Source organism: Pristiophorus japonicus, chromosome 3, assembly GCF_044704955.1.
Source record: "Pristiophorus japonicus isolate sPriJap1 chromosome 3, sPriJap1.hap1, whole genome shotgun sequence".
Classification (NCBI taxonomy): Eukaryota; Metazoa; Chordata; class Chondrichthyes; family Pristiophoridae; genus Pristiophorus; species Pristiophorus japonicus.
The window spans coordinates 140,998,796-141,012,184 of NC_091979.1; the positions used below are offsets into that span (position 1 = coordinate 140,998,796).

Sequence of the window (13,389 nt, forward strand, 5' to 3'; positions counted from 1 at the left end):
TTGGTAAACAGAACTGCAGACACTGTTGTACAGTTGCTGTAATAGTCCCAAACCATAGAAAATAGGAGCAGTAGTAGGCCATTCGGCCCTTCAAGTCTGCACTGCCATTCAATATGATCATGGCTGATCTTCTAGCTCAAAACCATATTCCCACTTTTACCCCATACCCCTTGATGCCTTTTTGTTTCTAGAAATCTATCTATCTCCCTCTTAAATATATTCAGTGATTTGTTCTCCACAGCCTTCTGTGATAGAGAATTCCACAGATTCACCACACTCTTGAGTGAAAAAATTCTCCTCATCTCAGTCCTAAATTTCCAACCCCATATCTTGAGACTGTGACCTCTTGTTCTCGACTTCCCAGCCAGGGGAAACATCCTCCCCACATCCAGTCTATCCAACCCAGTCAGAATTGTATACATTTCAATGAGATCCCTTCTCCGTCTTCTAAACTCTAGTGAATACAGGCCTAGTCGCTCAGCCATGAAAACCTTGTTTGTTTTTAACCAATGAAGATTGTTGCATACTTCTGAACTCAAGTATATAAAAGGGTAATATCCAGCCTCAATGGATTAAAAAATAGGGTGAGGCCATATGGCCCCTCGAGCCTGTTCCACCATTTAATACGATCATGACTGATCCGATCATGGACTCAGGTCCACTTCCACACCCGCTTTCCATAACCCCTTATTCCCTTATCGTTTAAGAAACTGTCTCTTTCTATTTTAAATTTATTCAATGTCCCAGCTTCCACAGCTCTCTGAGGCAGCGAATTCCACAGATCCACAACCCTCAGAAGAAATTTCTCCTCATCTCAGTTTTAAATGGACGGCCCCTTATTCTAAAATTATGCCCTTTAGTTCTAGTGCCCCATCAGTGGAAACATCCTCTCTGCATCCACCTTGTCGAGCTCCCTCATAATCTTAGACGTTTCGATACGATCACCTTTCATTCTTCTGAATTCCAATGAGTAGAGGCCCAACCTACTGAACCTTTCCTCATAAGTCAACCCCCTCATTTCTGGAATCAACCTTGTGAACCTTTTCTGAACTGCCTCCAAAGCAAGTATATCCTTTCGTAAATATGGAAACCAAAACTGCATGCAGTATTCCAGATATGGCCTCAACAATAGCCTGTACAACTGTAGCAAGACTTCCCTGCATTTGTACTCCATCCTCTTTGCAAGAAAGCCAGTCCTCTATCCATGCTAATATATTGCCCCCAACCCTGTGAACTTTTATCTTGTGCAGTAACCTTTTATGTGGTACCCTGTCAAATGCCTTCGGGAAGTCCAAATACACCACATCCACGGGTTCCTCTTTATCCACCCTGTTCGTTACATCTTCAAAAACTTTGTAACAGTACAATTAAAATCAACTATTTAAAAAAAAAAGATATAACATGACTACAATTGTGCTCATCAGGGTAGCTCAGTGTACAGAAACTGAATTAAAATGGGGCACAATGCTATTGAAATAAATGAAGAGTAACCAAGACATCTGTAATGACTATATTATGAAATATTGAGGAGTTTTCCATAATAACATTGTCACTATTTTGTGAAACACAGTTACCACATACTGAATTAATCCTGTTTCAAAATGTCATTGAAAGTTTTCAATTGTCATTGGTATGAAAGCTTAACGGAGGGTAAAATTAGATTCTAGATTTTGAAACGGAGAGAGTTTCTAGACCTCACTTAAAGCTGTATTATAATTCACAGGAGGAACATTAATCACAGAACGGAGTACACCTTCTCAGCACAGCACTGGCACCACGCTGCAGTCAATGATCTGATCTTCTCAGCTGAAGGTAGGGAAAAACATAGTTTGATATCTAACCTGACTTTCCCTCAAGTGGGGTAGATTATCTTTTTTTCTTTTTACATTATTATAGTTCATGGCAAGTTTCTAACGTTTGTTTTGGCTCATATACAAAGTAAATTGACAGCGTATTATTTGTAGATGCTACTTTTTAAAACTTACCCATCAATAAAAAGCAGATGGGATATCAAATTTATGTTTGAAAACTGAAATGAATTCAGTGCTGCATTTGAAATAGTAAACAGAACTGTAGACACTGCTGTATAGTTGCTGCGATAGTCTCAAATCATCAGCAGATATTTCCATGAAAACCTTGTATGTTTTTACCAATGAAGATTGTTGCATACTTTTGAACTCGGGTATATAAAAGGGATATATCCAGCCTCCACAGTTTATGGGGTGTACCAGAATGATTTATAACTTGCCATCTTGTATAATCCCACTGGTGTTGTATCAGAAATATCATGCTCATCCTCTAACAGTTTGACAAAGATATTCTAGGCAGGTGATAATGAAACAATGAATATTGGTGAGCTCATCTGCAGGAAAATGCTCTACAAAGTTACTGCTAGTTTGTAGAAGTTTTTGTTCTGGTGAGATAATGGCATTTTTGGTGACCTGCCTGCTTGCCTTGAATTACATCATTTTTTTGAGGGGCCAGTAGGAAAGAGAAAACTGCAGAGTATATGAGATGGGGTTTGGATTTTTTTTCTAGTTTGCAGAGTTTTTGGGAGGTTGGGACAATTCGTTACATTGAGATTTTACAGTGACAGCTATTTGTAAAAGGCTGTAAAAAGAAAAAGCATCTCAGTTGATCAGTTTTTCTATTTTTATTTTTTAACAGGCACCTATTTGCTGACTGGTGGAGTAGAGTCTGTACTGGTTCAGTGGCGATATGGATCTGAAACAAAGAAAGACTTCCTGCCTCGTCTTGGGGCAGCCATTGAACATATTGCAACGTCGCCTGATGGTGTCTTACATTGTACATCTCACAGTGATAATAGTAAGGGTTGAGAATTTCTGTAGGAGCCTTTGTGTTTTAGAAGTAAACTTGAGAGTTTATATTATGCTTTTGTATTATTTATAACATTGGCCAACGAACTTTCAAAGTTCATACACCCTTCACTTTACTAGCTTTTAAAACAGTAGTACTGGCATTTGATGTGCTGAATTCCTGTTTGTTCAGCTTGGGTAAAAGTTTGTCCATCTGACTGACATTACATTTTACTGGTTAGTTCTAGTTGTACACTTCTATCAAATAACTGATTATGCCAAATATTTTGGGACGTCCGGATGTGATATGGTGCGAAATAATTGTAAACTTTTTATAACTGGATGTAACACTCCACTTAATTTATAATCCATCCTATAGAAGTTCTTCAAACAAGACCACTTTCCTTTTAAACTTAAACATTATTTGTAGTCTTCTGCCTTTATGGTAATCTAACTGGTGAGATAAAGATTTTTGAACCTCCTATGCAAGTTGAGATTCACTTGAAGAGTAGATTAACTTTGGACGTGCAAAACAGAATTCTGACTGCTAGTCCTGAATGAGAAAGCTTTTGCATTTTATAATTTTGTTGGGAGAAGTGTAAACACTTCTGGAAAGAAAAAGTCAAGTCCGTGAAGGAGAAATTACATTATCCAGGTCTCAACATCCCAAATTCTCAGCATCTCCTTGGTGATGCCTTTCTGTTTGTTTTAACAGAAAGCATTATAAATGGTCACCTGTATGCTATTATCCTCTTGTAATCGCTTTACTTTAATGTGTGGTGTTTTTTTTTCTTCAGTTTAACTACCCAGGACCGTGGCAGCCATATTTGAACTACATAAGTGTAGGTCTGAGCATAAACCATGTGAGACAAAGTTTTATGATTGTATATCAATCATGAATAGGCAGAAAAGTTAGTGGAATTACATTACAAACAGATGGAAAACTGGCTCCTTTACAATTTCTGTCAACAAAATTTCATGTACTTGAATTCTACTACCCAGTTCTTCTTGCTAAAGATGCAATCTGCACTATAGTACTGGTGTATTAATACTCTTGTACTCCCAAGCCTAATAACGGTTTTAAGTTTCAACGCTGTCATGGATTAAGTTACTTTTCAGCTTGTGTCCTGACTCCTGGAGTGATGTTCTTCTGTACAGCTCAGTTATGTCAACGGTATACTGGCTATAATTAGTGAATATTCTGGTTTCCTTCAAAACTTGGAAGTGCCACTTTGTTTAGAGCTGTGCATGCTAAATATTGTATTCTGTGCCATATATATATTTACAAGCACACTTTCCTCAGAGGTCAATCAAGCCAGTGAGTAATGAGAGACTGCAATAGGGAGGGAAATCTACAAAGACTTAGGTCCCAATTCTACTGAATTTGAATTCATGCCAGTGTGAAGCCCATCCTACTTTGGAACTTTTAATTCATCTTCATCTCTTCACTGCCGTCCCTCTCCTTTTAACCCCTTGCCTTCTCCACCGTCATCTTCGATAGCAGGTGCAAGGATCTTGTGGAATTCTTTGTCATCCCTTCATATGCTTCTTTTAGTTCTCCCCCTTTCCCTTGCCCAACAAACCAAATCCATGTTCCCCTTTGCATGAACCTCTTTCTCTCTATTCTCTTGTTTCTCACCTATCTGTCCTCATGCCCTCTCCTAGCTCATCTTGTCCTTGAGACCCATTCTTGACCCCATTCCCACTGAATTACTGACCATCCAACATCCATTCCTTGCCCCATGCCAGTTGATACTGTAAATGGATCGCTCCGATACTCTGCCCCTCCCATTCAAAACCTGTCAGCATCACCCCATCGTCAATCCCTCTGTCCTTGCAAACTACCACCTCCATTTCAAACCTTCCCATCTTCTCCAATGTTCTTGACTGCTATCGTCGCCCAAATCCAAGCCCATCTTACCCACGACTATTTCTTTGAATCCGTGCAATCCGGTTTCCACCCAACTACAGCACTAAAACTGCCCGAACCAAAGTCACAAACTGACTGTCGGTGGTGCATTATCTCCCCTTGTCCTCCTCAACCTCTGCAGCCTTTCACATGGTTGCCTACACTTTTAGCTGATTCCTGAAAAAATACCTATTGGTGTGAGTAATGATCGTTTTGGAAATCAGGACTTGTTCATAATCTTAATGCCTCTTGATTTGGCCATTCAGATAGTATTTTTCCTGTAATTTTAGAATTATAGAATGGTACAGTACCGAAGGAGGCGATTTGGCCCATCGAGCCTGTCAGCACTTTCGAAGAGCAATCCAGTTAGTAGCACTCCCTTCTTTATATCCCTGCAATTTTTTGTCCTTGCCCTTAACAAATCCATCCTTTATTAGTCCATGCTTGTCCAAGTGGCTGTTGACTTTTTCCCAGATTATTGTTTCTAAAAGCTTCCCCAACACCGACGTTAAACTGAGTGGCCTGTAATTCCGAGATTTATCCTTCTCCCCTTTTTTGAACAAGGGTGGAACATTTGCAATTCTCCGGTCCTTTGGCACCACTACTATAATCTAAGGAGGATTGGAGATTGTGGCCAGCACCTCCACAATTTCTACCCTTCCCTCAGCAACCTAGGATGCATCCTATCTGGACTTATCCACTTTAATTATCACCAGCCTTTCTAGTACCTCCTTTTTTATCTATTTTTATCTCATCCAGTATCACAGCAACTTCCTTGTTTACCATAGCTTTGGCAAAGTCCTCAGCCATGCCTTCTGCCTCCAATAACACATCTCCATTTTGGTCCCTAATTGGCCCTGCCGATCCTCTGATAACCCTTTTGCTGTTAATATGCCTATAGAAGACCTTTCGGATTCCCTTTTATGTTGGCTACCAATCTATTCTGGTACTGTCTCTTTGCCCCTCTTATTTATTTATTCACTTTTCTGTACTTTTTATATTCAGTCTGGTTCGCCCTTGTATTCTCAAGCTGATATATGCCATCTGTTCCTTTTTCTGCTTCATACTACTCTCTAACTCCTTCGTCATCCAGGGAGCTCTGGCTTTGGTTGCCCTCCTCTGGGAATGTACCTAAACTACTCGAACCATCTCCTATTTAAAGGCCGCTCATTGCTCCATTACATTTTTGCCTGACAGTATTGGTTTCCACTTTACCCAGGCCAGATCCCACCTCGATTTGCTGAAATTAGCCGCTCTCCTGTTAAGTACTTTTATTCTAGATTGCTCCTTGTCCTCTGTAACTAATCTAAATCTTATGATTCTATGCTCCCCGACTGTAACATTCTCCGCTTGATCCACTTCATTCCCCAGGACTATATCCAGCAATGCCTCCTTCCTCATTGGGCAGGAAAAATACTGATCAAAAAAATTCTCCTGAACATATTTCAGAAATTCCTCCACTTCTCTGCCCTTAACACAATCACTGCCCCATTCAATATTGGGATAGTTAAAATCTCCCATTATCACTGCTTTATAGTTCTTGCACCTCTTAGTAATTTATTTTAAAATCTGCTCCTCTATCTCCTTCCCAGACCATAAACTACACCAAGTAGTTTACTAGCTTCTTTGTGGTTTCTTGCCTCCAACCAAATAGAATCTGTCTTTGATTCTCTCTTTCTAGCACGGTAACATTTTCCTTTATCAACACTGTTATAACCCTGCTTTCTTTCTTTCCCTGTCTTTCCTGAATACCTTGTACCCAGGAATATTAACCATCCAATCATCTCTTTTTTGAGCCAGGTCTCTCTGTTATACATATTCCCAAGTGGCTATTTGCGCCTGCAGCTCACCAACCTTATTAACCACACTTTTTGCATTTACACACATGCACTCCAAACCTAACTTAGACCTCTTGTATTTTCTATGATCCCACCTATTATTTCTAACTCTGTCTCTCAGTCCTCTGTGCACCTTGTTTCTACTTTTTAATGCTATGTCTTGATTTTTCTTTCAGAAATAACAATCATCCAAAGCAGCCTGCATGTTTCTGCTATAATTCAGGGTTTGGTTAAAGGTACGTATCTGAATCAGATTTTTTGGATGAGATGTTTGTTTTGTAATTTCATTGGCACTTGATTGTTGATTTTCTGTTTTTCTTTTTGTCCTTTTCCAGGTCAGCAGGTTATGACTGGTTTAATGTTTGATCCAAGAAGCAAAGCTCTGGTTCTAAATGGGAAACCAGGCCATTTGCAGTTTTATTCACTTCAGAGTGACAAGCAGTTATACAATGCAAGTACATGCAATTATTTGCAATCTGCAATTGCTTTTTTAAAAAGCATGCTGCCACATGTTAAGTGAAATGTATTCCAGTAGCCTCACTTGTCCTGTATATATATATATATATATATATATATATATATATAATTTAATGTAACAAAATCCCATGACTTTGTTTCCTGACTTGCTGTTTGTCGGTTTGTGCCGTGAAGAATGGGTGTTATGTTTGCGTATCAAGTCATTGTATTTCAAAGTAATTGTATGATGCATTTTAGACCTTATTAAGGGACATGAAAATAAGACTTGGAATTATCACTATCAAGTCAAACAATGGTGTCATGTTTGATTTGTTCATAAAAGTCTGTGTTCTGAAACAGAAACTGCATAATGTACTGCATTTTGTCTGCATATACTTGGTGCAGGGATCATAGGTTTAGAGCAGTACATGTTAGACTAAAATATGATTGTATTTTATGACAAACTTTGCTTTGTCATTAGTGCTTTATGTTGAGCAGTGCTTAAATGTAATGCTCAGATTTTGCAACAGTAATAAGTTACAGTATTCACAGTAATTTAAGATTTACTTTAATACATAGCTCCAAATCACATTTGATTAGACTTAGAATATAAACTAGCTCGGGGGTATTCACTAACCTTTGGTTAAGAACTACCATTCCAAGTAGTTGCTCAAGAAATGCTTGTCACCAGAAGTTTGGTAAAGCATAGTGGTGGGGTTTGTTTGGTGTTCAGGATGTCTTCTGGCTTTGTACATGAGTCCTTTTTAAAAATTGACAGTCTCTTTCAAATGCTCCAAATAACTGATGTCCTTGTTCAAGCAATCCAGTTGCATCTTGTAACTATTAGAAGTACTTATAGCCAAATGCCCATCAGAAATCACCTGAAGAGATGCTTTCACATTTGAGAAGAATAAACATTGGCTACAGTATAAAAGTAATTAGTTCAAAGACCTGATAGTTTGTTTTAACTTAAAAAAAACTTAATTAGCTTGCTGTGATGTCATTTCAGTGATTGATCATTTAAATATCACAGTGGTGTTGGCAGGCGGCAGGGGGGGTGCTGCCAAGCAACACTTGCATGTATTTTGAGTAGATTCAAGGAGCCCGGTCATCCCCATCTTCAGTATTGCAAGCATGCTGTTTAAATCTCGCTCCTTTACTCTTTCATTTTTATTTCTGCCTCGATACTTTTCCCGTTAAAATTGAGGTCTGTCATAAATACGTTGTTGGGTTCACTTGTGACAGTTGCGCCCATTAACTGTCTGAGGAGCTTGCTTTTACGGGAGTTGACTCGCATTGCACGATACACTCCCCTCCCTCTCCCCCCCGCCAAGTGTAACAATCAACCCCCCGTATTATCTGGATTGGATCGCCGTGTTTTTTGTACGCATATTTCTTTAATCTTTCTGAAAGTGGGCTGAGTTAACGTGAGATGAGGCGCAGTTTAGAAACATAGAAAATAGATGCAGGAGCAGGCCATTCGGCCCTTCGAGCCTGCACCACCATTCAATATGATCATGGCTGATCATGCAACTTTAGTACCCCACTTGTGCCTTCTCTCCATATCCCCTGATCCCTTTAGCCATAAGGGCCACATTTAACTTCCTTTTGAATATATCCAACAAACTGGACTCAACAACTTTCTGCAGTAGAGAATTCATAGGTTCATAATTCTCTGGGTGAAAAAGTTTCTACTCATCGCGGTCCTAAGTGGCTTACCCCTTATCCTTAGACTGTGACCCCTGGTTCTGGACTTTCCCAATATCGGGAACATTCTTCCTGCATCTAACCTGTCCAATCCCGTCAGAATTTTATATGTTTCTATGAGATCTCCTCTCATTCATCTAAATTCCAGTGAATATAAGCCTAATCGATCCAGTTTTTCTTCATATGTCAGTCCTGCCATCCCGGGAATCAGTCTAGTGAACCTTCGCTGCACTCCCTCAACAGCAAGCATGTTCTTCCTCAGATTTGGAGACCAAAACTGCACATAATACTCAAGGTGTGGTCTCACCAAGGCCCTGTAAACATAGAAACATAGAAAATAGGTGCAGGAGCAGGCCATTCAGCCCTTCTAGCCTGCACCGCCATTCAATGAGTTCATGGCTGAACATGAAACTTCAGTACCCCATTCCTGCTTTCTCGCCATAACCCTTGATCCCCCGAGTAGTAAGGACTTCATCTAACTCCCTTTTGAATATATTGAGTGAATTGGCCTCAACTACTTTCTGTGGTAGAGAATTCCACAGGTTCACCACTCTCTGGGTGAAGAAGTTTCTCCTCATCTCGGTCCTAAATGGCTTACCCCTTATCCTCAGACTGTGACCCCTGGTTCTGGACTTCCCCAACATTGGGAACATTCTTTCTGCATCTAACCTGTCTAAACCCGTCAGAATTTTAAACGTTTCAATGAGGTCCCCTCTCATTCTTCTGAACTCCAGTGAATACAAGCCCAGTTGATCCAATCTTTCTTGATAGGTCAGTCCCGCCATCCCGGGAATCAGTCTGGTGAACCTTCGCTGCACTCCCTCAATAGCAAGAATGTCCTTCCTCAAGTTAGGAGACCAAAACTGTACACAATACTCCAGGTGTGGCCTCACCAAGGCCCTGTACAACTGTAGCAACACCTCCCTTCCCCTGTATTCAAATCCCCTCGCTATGAAGGCCAACATGCCATTTGCTTTCTTAACCGCCTGCTGTACCTGCATGCTAACCTTCAATGACTGATGTACCATGACACCCAGGTCTCGTTGCACCTTCCCTTTTCCTAATCTGTCACCATTCAGATAATAGTCTGTCTCTCTGTTTTTACCACCAAAGTGGATAACCTCACATTTATCCACATTATACTTCATCTGCCATGCATTTGCCCACTCACCTAACCTATCCAAGTCACTCTGCAGCCTAATAGCATCCTCCTCGCAGCTCACACTGCCACCCAACTTAGTATCATCCGCAAATTTGGAGATACTGCATTTAATCCCCTCGTCTAAATCATTAATGTACAATGTAAACAGCTGGGGCCCCAGCACAGAACCTTGCGGCACTCCACTAGTCACTGCCTGCCATTCTGAAAAGTACCCGTTTACTCCTACTCTTTGCTTCCTGTCTGACAACCAGTTCTCAATCCACGTCAGCACACTACCCCCAATCCCATGTGCTTTAACTTTGCACATTAATCTCTTGTGTGGGACCTTGTCGAAAGCCTTCTGAAAGTCCAAATATACCACATCAACTGGTTCTCCTTTGTCCACTTTACTGGAAACATCCTCAAAAAATTCCAGAAGATTTGTCAAGCATGATTTCCCTTTCACAAATCCATGCTGACTTGGACCTATCATGTCACCATTTTCCAGATGCACTGCTATGACATCCTTAATAATTGATTCCATCATTTTACCCACTACTGAGGTCAGGCTGACCGGTCTATAATTCCCTGTTTTCTCTCTCCCTCCTTTTTTAAAAAGTGGGGTTACATTGGCTACCCTCCACTCCATAGGAACTGATCCAGAGTCAATGGAATGTTGGAAAATGACTGTCAATGCATCCGCTATTTCCAAGGCCACCTCCTTAAGTACTCTAGGATGCAGTCCATCAGGCCCTGGGGATTTATCGGCCTTCAATCCCATCAATTTCCCCAACACAATTTCCCGACTAATAAAGATTTCCCTCAGTTCCCCCTCCTTACTAGACCCTCTGACCCCTTTTATATCCGGAAGGTTGTTTGTATCCTCCTTAGTGAATACCGAACCAAAGTACTTGTTCAATTGGTCTGCCATTTCTTTGTTCCCCGTTATGACTTCCCCTGATTCTCACTGCAGGGGACCTACGTTTGTCTTCACCAACCTTTTTCTCTTTACATACCTATAGAAACTTTTGCAATCCGCCTTAATGTTCCCTGCAAGCTTCTTCTCGTACTCCATTTTCCCTGCCCTAATCAAACCCTTTGTCCTCCTCTGCTGAGTTCTAAATTTCTCCCAGTCCCCGGGTTCGCTGCTATTTCTGGCCAATTTGTATGCCACTTCCTTGGCTTTAATACTATCCCTGATTTCCCTAGATAGCCACGGTTGAGCCACCTTCCCTTTTTTATTTTTACGCCAGACAGGAATGTACAATTGTTGTAATTCATCAATGCGGTCTCTAAATGTCTGCCATTGCCCATCCACAGTCAACCCCCTAAGTATCATTCGCCAATCTATCCTAGCCAATTCACGCCTCATACCTTCAAAGTTACCCTTCTTTAAGTTCTGGACCATGGTCTCTGAAATTACTGTTTCATTCTCCATCCTAATGCAGAATTCCACCATATTATGGTCACTCTTCCCCAAGGGGCCTCGCACAATGAGATTGCTAATTAATCCTCTCTCATTACACAACACCCAGTCTAAGATGGCCTCCCCCCTAGTTGGTTCCTCAACATATTGGTCTAGAAAACCATCCCTTATGCACTCCAGGAAATCCTCCTCCACCGTATTGCTTCCAGTTTGGCTAGCCCAATCTATGTGCATATTAAAGTCACCCATTATAACTGCTACACCTTTATTGCATGCACCCCTAATTTCCTGTTTGATGCCCTCCCCAACATCCCTATTACTGTTTGGAGGTCTGTACACAACTCCTACTAACGTTTTTTGCCCTTTGGTGTTCTGCAGCTCTACCCATATAGATTCCACATCATCCAAGCTAATGTCTTTCCTAACTATTGCATTAATCTCCTCTTTAACCAGCAATGCTACCCCACCTCCTTTTCCTTTTATTCTATCCTTCCTGAATGTTGAATACCCCTGAATGTTGAGTTCCCAGCCCTGATCATCCTGGAGCCACGTCTCCGTAATCCCAATCACATCATATTTCTTAACATCTATTTGCACAATTAATTCATCCACCTTATTGCGGATACTCCTTGCATTAAGACACAAAGCCTTCAGGCTTGTTTTATTAACACCCTTTGTCCTTTTAGAATTTTGCTGTACAGTGGCCCTTTTTGTTCTTTGCCTTGGGTTTCTCTGCCCTCCACTTTTCCTCATCTCCTTTCTGTCTTTTGCTTTTGTCTCCTTTTTGTTTCCCTCTGTCTCCCTGCATTGGTTCCCATCCCCCTGCCATATTAGTTTAACTCCTCCCCAACAGCACTAGCAAACACTCCCCCTAGGACATTGGTTCCAGTCCTGCCCAGGTGCAGACCGTCCGGTTTGTACTGGTCCCACCTCCCCCAGAACCGGTCCCAATGCCCCAGGAATTTGAATCCCTCCCTGCTGCACCACTGCTCAAGCCACGTATTCATCTGCGCTATCCTGCGATTCCTACTCTGACTAGCACGTGGCACTGGTAGCAATCCCGAGATTACTACTTTTGAGGTCCTACTTATTAATTTAGCTCCTAGCTCCTTAAATTCGTTTCGTAGGACCTCATCCCTTTTTTTACCTATGTCGTTGGTGCCAATGTGCACCACGACAACTGGCTGTTCTCCCTCCCATTTCAGAATGTCCTGCACCCGCTCCGAGACATCCTTGACCCTTGCACCAGGGAGGCAACATACCATCCTGGAGTCTCGGTTGCGGCCGCAGAAACGCCTATCTATTCCCCTCACAATTGAATCCCCTATCACTATCGCTCTCCCACTCTTTTTCTTGCCCTCCTGTGCAGCAGAGCCAGCCACGGTGCCATGAACTTGGCTGCTGCTGCCCTCCCCTGATGAGTCATTCCCCTCAACAGTACCCAAAGCGGTGTATCTGTTTTGCAGGGGGATGACCACAGGGGACTCCTGCACTACCTTCCTTGCACTGCTCTTCCTGCTGGTCTTCCATTCCCTATCTGGCTGTGGACCCTTTCCCTGCGGTAAGACCAACTCGCTACACGTGATACTCACGTCATTCTCAGCATCGTGGATGCTCCAGAGTAAATCCACCCTCAGCTCCAATTCCGTAACGCGGACCGCCAGTAGCCGGAGGCGGATACACTTCCCGCACACGTAGTCGTCAGGGACACCGGAAGTGTCCCTGAGTTCCCACATGGTACAGGAGGAGCATAACACCCGACCGAGCTCTCCTGCCATGTCTTAACCCTTAGATACACTTAAACTGGTGACAACAATGTTAAAAGTTACTGACCAATATAAGAATAAAAAGAAAAACTACTCACCAATCACCAGCCAATCACTTACCCCCTAGGCTGTGACGTCACCTTTGTATCTTTGCCTTCTCCCTGTAGCTGCACCGGCACGCCTCTCGCCGACCCCGGACTCGCGCTGCTCCGAGCTCCCGCCTCCTCGACTGACTGCTCGACTCCCGCTGGCCTTTATAGGCCTCTCGCCGACCCCGGACTCGCGCTGCTCCGAGCTCCCGCCTCCTCGACTGACTGCTCGACTCCCGCT

General features: G+C 42.1%; 1 protein-coding gene across 1 annotated transcript in view; it reads left to right on the forward strand.

Annotated features, from left to right (window-relative positions):
- Positions 1-13,389, forward strand: part of wdr75 (WD repeat domain 75) — an 83,982-nt gene that overhangs the window by 33,443 nt on the left and 37,150 nt on the right. Inside the window, exons 8-11 of the mRNA XM_070875844.1 lie at positions 1,724-1,812; positions 2,668-2,826; positions 6,740-6,799; positions 6,899-7,014. Coding sequence (XP_070731945.1) covers positions 1,724-1,812; positions 2,668-2,826; positions 6,740-6,799; positions 6,899-7,014 — 424 coding nt within the window. The remainder of the gene's footprint in view (positions 1-1,723; positions 1,813-2,667; positions 2,827-6,739; positions 6,800-6,898; positions 7,015-13,389) is intronic.